Source organism: Octopus sinensis, linkage group LG9 (genome assembly GCF_006345805.1).
Source record: "Octopus sinensis linkage group LG9, ASM634580v1, whole genome shotgun sequence".
Lineage (NCBI taxonomy): Eukaryota > Metazoa > Mollusca > Cephalopoda > Octopoda > Octopodidae > Octopus > Octopus sinensis.
In genome coordinates, this window is record NC_043005.1 from 77,741,399 (window position 1) to 77,750,084 (window position 8,686).

The following is an 8,686-nucleotide window of genomic DNA, read 5'->3' on the forward strand; positions in this document are numbered from 1 at the left end:
CTTCGATAGGGTAGACCATGGGTACCTGGCGACGGTCCTCGAAGCGGCTGGGCTGGGCCCTGAATTTCGCGGGTGGATCTCCGCTATGTATAGCGGCATCAAGTCCACCGTCCAGATAAACGGTTACCTAACGGAACCGTTTTCGATCGAGTGTTCAGTGCGTCAGGGGTGCCCCTTGTCACCACTTTTGTACGTATTGGCTCTTGAGCCATTGCTGCGAAAGTTGGAGAGGCTGGGGAGTAACTCGGATGAAATCGGAGGTGGGAGGACGGTTACTGCTTATGCGGATGACGTCACCCTCATCGTGTCCAAAGAGGCCCAACTACCTTGTGTAGAGGAGGCTATCAGAGGATACGAGGCGGTGGCAGGAGCAAAGGTTAACAAGGACAAATCGGTTGGCTTGCGCCTCGAAACCTGGAGGAGCAAGTCGATATCGTCCAGTGTCGTGGGACACTGGACGGATGGCCCTGTTAAGTTGCTGGGAGTTTGGTTTGGGCCAGACTCCCAAACGGAGAAGAACTGGAGTGAGGTGACAAGCAAGGTGGAAGCCATAGTACGGACCTGGTCCAGAAGGTTTCTGTCCTTGAAAGGAAAGGCGGAGGTGGTGCAGATGTTCATTGCATCTGTAATCACCTACCGCCTGACCGTTGTCCCTTGCCCCGATTCATGGCTTAACAAGTTGGAGCGAATCCTTTTCCGCTTTTTGTGGAAAGGAGGAAAGCCACTTGTGAGGCGCTCCGTTTGCTGCCAGGAACCGTTAAAGGGTGGGTTAGGAATGCCTTGGTTGATGATGCGCAGACATGCGTTGAGGCTAAGGCATCTCTGGCACCACCTGGAAGGTGATAAGGTGTGGAGTCCGCTGGCAGGGGGATTTTTCCGAGACCGGCCTCCTTAGTGAATTTTAAACCCGGTTACATCAAAAGATGGAAACTGACTCCATGGCAAAAGGAGTGCCGACAGGCACTCACGCTGATCCACAAGGCGGGCAAGGCCGGCTGCGGAAATACCACCTCGGTATTTTATAGAGGGCTGGTAGAGGCAAAAAACGACGACGTCCTAGGAGGGGCTCTGGGGTTTGATGAAGACCAGCTTGCCAACCTGTTTAAAAAAACTTTCAGGTCGGGGTATTTGGATAATTTCCAAGATCCCTGGCCTGGCAGTGTTATAGGAATGCTTTACCTGTTCGCGAGAAGTTATCACGGCACGGAGTTTCAGTGCCACCGACGTGTCCAAGGTGCGAGTTGGACGATGAAACCGTCCAGCACGCTTTTGTTCACTGTCGGAAGTTGTCCGACTTGATAAGTTACGCAGAACACGTGTTATCGCATCTGGGACGAGTACAGCTGTCGGCTGAGTCTATGATTAAGATGATACCGTCAACTGGACTCTCGAAGGAAGGTGAGGCATGTTTTCACTGCACGGTTGCAGTAGTAAAGGAATGCGTGTGGAGAACGAGAATGGAAGGAGCCGCGATAGGATCCTTTGTCTCCGGCCCCAGCTTGCTCACTTACTTCAGATATCATCTGAAGAGCAAAATGGGGCTGGAAAAGAGGATCTTACCGCGGCGTGTGTATGAGAAAAGATGGAAGGAAGTGGAAAAAAAGGTGGGTGTCAGAAACCCAGCTTGACCATGGAGGAGAGAGAGGAAGTGGAAGCTGCAGGGCCTCATAAATTGCCGGGGTGTAGAGGCTCCAGTGAGATCATAAGTCATGTACTGTGGTTTGTTCTACTAGGTCATGTAAAAGACATTTATTTTTATTTTTATAAATGAATAATTCAAATGTAAACGAAAATTTTTAAAACGAATCTCTTAACTGTTTTTTTTTTTGCATGTATGTCCTGTATTTGTCCTTCTATGTGTGATTATATAATCATAATAAAGAAATAACTTATCATATGAGATGGGTGTAGAAGAAATTGTAAAAAACTAACCGAAAATGAGCACGGAATTCGGGGTGGGTGAAACTTTATGTCAAAAAAAAAAAAAAATTCTTTCAGAGAGGGGAACAACCACCTAATTTCTTGCGCTTTTCCTTCTCCATGAAGTAGGGATAGCAGTTCCCGAAGTCCGTCGACAAGAGGGCATACCTATACAATTGTGCCCCGCCGCTTTTGTTTTCTTACAACTTCTAGGAAAATGAATATTTTTTCTCTTTTTAATGAAATTGTTTACAAATACGTTTCAGATGGGGGAAGATTGCTATTATATCGGTATTTAATGTGAAATTTTTTTCGCAGGGTAACGCGGGGAGTTTCGGAAATTTCACAAAAATCAGTTTTGTTGCCTCATATCTTTTAGAAAAAATGGGTAATTTTTAAATGACATTTTCTTCAAAAACTTTTCAGAGTGTGTCAATTACAATTATATAAGAATTTAATATGAAAAAGAAAACTGGTGCACTCGTTCGTACCCATACATTTGATACATCACAATATTTTGTTTTTCCGAAATTTTAAGTTTCATTTTGTAGACATATTTTATATGTGTCGCTATATATGTGTACTTTTTTGGGCAATCTTTCGTCTCTAGTAGACCTTTCCGTCGATTTCCGTAAAAAAAATTTTTTTTTTACATATGGGCTTGCGGGAACTTTTGAAGTAATGAGAACGAAAGAGACTAAGAGAAAGCGATTGTATGACGAAGGAAGTTCTTTTGAAGTTACCGTGCATGTGAAGCATTGATGTACATGTGTGTGTGTGTGTGCGTGTGTGTGTGTGTGTGTTTGATGGGGTGTGGGAGACAGACAGTATGTTGTGTAAGTGAAGTGCTTCTGTTAGTGTGTGTGAAGAGACAGAGTAATGTGTGAAAGAAAGAGATAACTGAAATTTTTTACTCGCTGTATGTGTATATGTATGTATATTACTTCAAAAGTTCCCGCAAGCCCATATGTAAAAAAAAAAAAAAATTTACGGAAATCGACGGAAAGGTCTACTAGAGACGAAAGATCGCCCTTTTTTTTTTTCATATTTAATTCCGATATAATCGTAATCTACATATTTTGAAAGGTATTTGTTAAAGATTTCATCAAAATTATCCGCTTCTTTGAAAGTTGACAAAGCAAAGTCGATTCATTTTCTGTAGTTCTATCAACACAAATTCCAATATAATCAGAATTTGCATCATCTGAAGCGTATTTGTAGAAAAATTCGTTAAGAAATATCCATTTTTCCGGAATTTATGAGGAAACAAAGTTGAAGCGGCGGAGAGCACAATTGTGTAGGTATGCCGATCAGAGTTTGGTGACAGGTGTAAATAGTAAAAATTAACCTGAGTAGGTGTTTATAACAGGTTTTCTTTGTCATGAAGTATTTATATTTTAATAGAATTAGTGAGAAAATACGTAACCTAGTAATTTGGTTGTTGAGTGGATGAACACAATGGAGGGTCCCATTCCTGCACATGTGAAGATGTGAGGACCGAGAGGGTGTCTAGCGCCTACTACATACGCACCTAAAACAAGCGAATGTTTGTTGGTGATATCCTGCTTACTATATAGTCACACCTTACGTCTGTTATATTTTAAATCAAATCTGAAATTGTTGGTCACATGGCAGGTAGACAATTTTCTTTTGTATATTTCCTGGTGACTTACAAGTTTCTTTCTGAATTACGTAATTTCTTTGATGTTTTGGGTTTTCTAATAGTTTGGGGAAATACTATTTCTCATGTTATCTTCTCAGCCTGAGTGAGTTATCGTTACGTCACTGCTTTGACAGTAGTAACTACCTTGACACCTGGACTATTTAAACACATCGCCCAGTACTTTTTTAGTGTGAACAACTAATTGTAAAAGTGCTGGAAAGAGAGAAACAGATACGATGGCCGTTATCCCATCGTGCTTCCAACTCACTGAAGAATTCGGTATTAAATGGATTCACCCAGACTATTACAGTTGTTTGGAATATATAGGAGGAGGCAGTTTCAGTAACGTGTCATTTGCTCATAACAAACTTACTGAATCGAAGGTGGCCATTAAGCAACTGTATCGGCCTTTCTCTTCGTTGACTACAACTAAACGTACATACCGCGAGGTCTGCTTGCTAAAACACATGAAACACAAAAATGTTATCGATCTGGTCGATATATTTACAACAGCAATATGTAAAAATGACTTGGATAATCTCTACCTCGTTTCCACATTCTATCCGAAAGATTTGAAAACGATGTTGAAAAGCGAGGAGATGGGGTTACCCCTCATCAAGTCCCTGGTCTACCAAATATTCTGTGGACTCTATTATATTCATTCAGCCGGGGTCATCCACCGTGACTTAAAACCCAACAACATCGGTGTTACGTCTGATAATTGCATCAAAATTATGGATTTTGGCCTGGCACGACAGGTCAGTCTTAAAATGACGGGTTATGTGCAAACCCGATGGTACCGAGCTCCAGAAATAATCCTTAACTGGGAAAAATACAATCAGACAGCCGATGTGTGGTCTGTGGGTTGTATCCTGGGTGAAATGTTAACAAAACAAGCTGTGATTCGAGGGCATAATTTCAACGACCAGGTAAAGCAGATATTATGTCTAGTCGGAACACCGGATTATGAAATGCTAAAGAAATTTACCAGTGAAGATGCTATGGATAGGATTAAACAATTCGGAACCTTTGTAAAACAAGATTTCTCAACTTTTTTTAATACCACAGATGAAGATACACTTAATCTTTTGGATCAAATATTTAATTTAGATGTAGATAACCGAATCTCTGTGGACGATGCAATGAAACATCGTTTCTTCGAGGACCATTTCCAAAAGACTGACTGTAAGCATGCGCCAAATTTTTGTGACAGATTTTGCGATATTGAATTGAACCAAATGGAATGGTTAGGACTTATTTACGAGGAAATCAAAGACTTCAACTCTAATACACAAACACACACATAATATAAACTTCCATTTCTGCGCTATTTAAAAACAAATGTTTTCAGATTATTTACGGATCTCTTTTTTTAAAAAAATGACTTTTATTTCAATTCCACATTTGTCACAAATACCTTAAATTATAGACATTTAGGAATCTAAAAAAAAAAATATTTCTCAACCTGATCTAAGTCCAATAAAGTTTAAATACAGATGTAAATAGCTCTCATATACCGCTATATCGCCAAAGAAAGCCCCAATATTTTCTTTCTGTTTTGTTCAACATGATTTAATCTTTTAATTTAAGAAAGAAATACATTCATTTTAAATTAACATTGTTTTTTTATAATTGTTCAGAAATTAATTGTTAATTATGCCAAAGTATTTTTACAACTTTTTTTCCCCCAGTGTGTGTATGATTGTCGTTTTGTTGACCTACAAACTTAATTACTCAATTATTAAAGTACATGTGAGCGAGTTACTATCGTAGGTGATAAATGTTGATATGGAATTAGGGCCTTATTTAATGAATCATTTGTTATTCCATTTCTAAATTAATTATTACAAGTTTATGTCATTGTTCAGTCATTGCATTTTTATTTTTTTACATTTCTAAAATAAATTTTAATAAATTCTAGTCGGAATTGACATACATGCATCTCTATTCGAATATTTTTGTTTTCTTTTCGAGGTGAGTTGATAGTTTGCAATTACTTTGACATATATTGCTATTTATTTTTAAGGTGTATCTACACCAGTGTGTGTGATTCCTTATAATTTCCAGATGCCTTTCCGGCATTCTTCCCATTTGACTCGCAGAAACGTCAAACTCGATCATATGGGTTGTTCATTAATTTTCGTAAAAATTTTTTTTATTACATCCGCCTTTGAAGATAGAGGTGTTGTTTTCAGTCGCGTTTGCTTTTTAGGGTGCTTTTTAGTTTGTTTGTCCGTGGGCAAGATATCTCAAGAACAGCTAATGGATTCGGATGAAACTTTCAGAGATGCTTGGCCTCGTGACTGGCACGAACTGATTAGATTTTGGGATCGATCCGGTACCGGACAAGGATTCTGGATTATTTTTCCGTTTTTTTTTTTTTTTTTTTTTTTTTTTTTTGGCATTCCTTCGATATAACTCGACAAAATCAAAACATTTCACTTCGGGTATTTCCGTGGGTTGTGGAGTATAGATATAATGTCTCTTTTTAAACTTGAAGAAAAAAAGCCTTGCATATTTGTTCTTACCTGTTTCATGTGTGTAGGTAAAATCTGCAAATTTCCAAGCAAAAAACAGCATCGAACTGTCATTTCACCCGAAGTGAAATGTTTTGATTTTGTCGAGTTATATCGAAGGAATGCCTTTTTTTTTTTTTTTTACTTAATTTTTGAGATCGATCGGGTTCATTTCTTGTGAGAGCTGTCGAGGTGCGCGCGCGTGTCGTATTCAGCTCTGTATTTGTACTCAGTCACACTCGCACACACACACACACGTACACCGATTATCTTTCATATACACGTACATACATAAATACATATGCATACCTGTTTTTGGCGAAAGTAAAGAGTACGTACACCCGGTGTTTAGGGTTTAGTGTTAGGATTAAGGTTAGGGTTTTTGTTACGCCGAAAACGGGTGGTGTCCATATTCCTTACCTCCGCCATGGAGGTAATAAATAATTTAGACAAATGCGTATAATTCGATTAGTGTGTTTAGATGTTGAGCAGAGAACCGGCACAGTTTAAGCTACCTGTTGTCATCCTCAGCTGTGGTACATTTCCGCTGGATCTACTTCAGGGACTCCGCAGTGGCAGTTAGGGCAATAGTATTACTTAATAGTAAGGCGGCGAGCTGGCAGAAACGTTAGCACGCTGGGCGAAATGCTTAGCAGTATTTCGTCTGCCGCTACATTCTGAGTTCAAATTCCGCCGAGGTCGACTTTGCCTTTCATCCTTTCGGGGTCGATTAAATAAGTACCAGTTACGCACTGGGGTCGATATAATCGACTTAATCCGTTTGTCTGTCCTTTGTCCTCTCTGTGTTTAGCCCCTTGTGGGTAGTAAAGAAATAGGTATTTCGTCTGTTTTTACATTCTGAGTTCAAATTCCACCGAGGTCGACTTTACCTTTCATCCTTTGAGGGTAGATAAATTAAGTACCAGTTGCATACTGAGGTAGATCTAATCGACTGATCCCCTCCCCCAAAATTTTGGGCCTTGTGCCTAGAGTAGAAAAGAGTATTAATAAGTAGTAGGAGACACTTGCCCAAGGTGCCACGCAGTGGAATTGAACCCAGAACCATGTGGCTGGTAAGCAAGCTACTTACCACACTGCCACTCCTGTGCCTAGTGAAGCATTTAGTAAAATAACTTTGTCTTTATTAAGTTTGTATGTAAGCTGGTGAGCTGGCAGAATTGTTAGCTCCACGGACAAAATGTTCAGTGGCATTTCTTCTGGGTTTTTACCTTTCAATTCTGGTGGGGTCGACTTTGCCTTTCATTCTTTCAGGGTTGATAAAAAAGATGCCAGTGAATGAGTGGCTGTGCTGTAAGTAGCTTGCTTACCAACCACATGGTTACGGGTTCAGTCCCACTACATGGCACCTTGGGTAAGTGTCTTCTACTATATAGCCTTGGGCCGACCAAAGCCTTTTGAGTGGATTTGGCAGACCGAAACTGAAAGAAGCCCATTGTAGATATGTATATATATATATATATATATATGTGTGTGTGTGTGTGTGTTTGTGTGTCTATGTTGGTTCCCCCAACATCACTTGACAACTGATGCTGGTGTGTTTACATCCCCGTAACTTAGAGGTCCGCCAAAAGAGAAGGATAGAATAAGTACTAGGCTTACAAAGAATAAGTCCTGGGGTTGATTTGCTTGACTAAAGGTGGTGCTCCAGCATGGCTACAGTCAAATGACTGAAACAAGTAAAAGGGTAAAGGAGTTGCAGTAATTGACTTACCCTCTTCCATAAAATTGCTGGCCTTGTGCCAAAATTTGAAATCTTTATTTAAACTGGTATTTGGGACATAATATGAAAAATGAAAATTTAATGGAAAGTTTTTATTTAAATCAGTTTTAAAACATAAAGTTTGTATCATAGTAACCTGGATCAGTCTGAGTTGGAATAGTATGGAAGGGGTTGAGAAAGAAGTTAACCCAATATCATTTAGAGAGACCATATCCAGCCTAAATATTCAACCTGTTTTATGTTTAGATCAATCAGTCTTAGCCTTTGACATTGAACTTCTAAGTTATGGGTTCATAAACACACCAGCACGGGTTGTCAAGCAATGGTGGGAGACAAACACTGACATAAAAACACACACACAGCCATTCAAGAATTTGGACCTGGAGATCTCCATTTCCAGCGACTTCGAGGGCCACCTCCCAGTGGTGTCGGGCGTCAACGAAGAGCCCTCGACTACAACAAAACGACCAAAGTTTTTTTTTTTTCCAAGGTCTGGGGTCTCCCACCCCTAAGCCCTAGGCCATCACTAAATCACGCTTACCCCTCTTGTTGCTTAACAACAACAACATACACACACACTATATCAAAATCTGAAGGCCATGAGATATGTGTGTGTATACATATGTATGTATATATATATATATATATATATATTTATGTGTGTGTGTGTGTGTATATATGTATATATCATCATCATCATCATCATCATCATCGTTTAACGTCCGTTTTCCGCGCTAGCATGGGTTGGACGGTTTCGACCGGGGTCTGGGGAGCTAGGGACTGCCCCAGGTTCCAGTCTAGTCTGGCAGTGTTTCTACAGCTGGATGCCCTTCCTAACGCCAACCA

At 40.0% G+C, this 8,686-nt stretch overlaps 1 protein-coding gene across 1 annotated transcript; it reads left to right on the forward strand.

Annotated features, from left to right (window-relative positions):
- The first annotated feature begins 3,336 nt into the window (after positions 1-3,336).
- Positions 3,337-5,195, forward strand: LOC115215744 (mitogen-activated protein kinase HOG1-like). The gene has a single exon (XM_029785040.2). The coding sequence runs from the start codon at positions 3,820-3,822 to the stop codon at positions 4,888-4,890; it is 1,071 nt and encodes a 356-aa protein (XP_029640900.1). The 5' UTR covers positions 3,337-3,819; the 3' UTR covers positions 4,891-5,195.
- The last annotated feature ends 3,491 nt before the right edge of the window (positions 5,196-8,686 follow it).

Bases quoted from the DNA above. Each gene is read 5' to 3' on its own strand.
- LOC115215744 (XM_029785040.2), top strand. From the start codon at position 3,820: ATGGCCGTTATCCCATCGTGCTTCCAACTCACTGAAGAATTCGGTATT.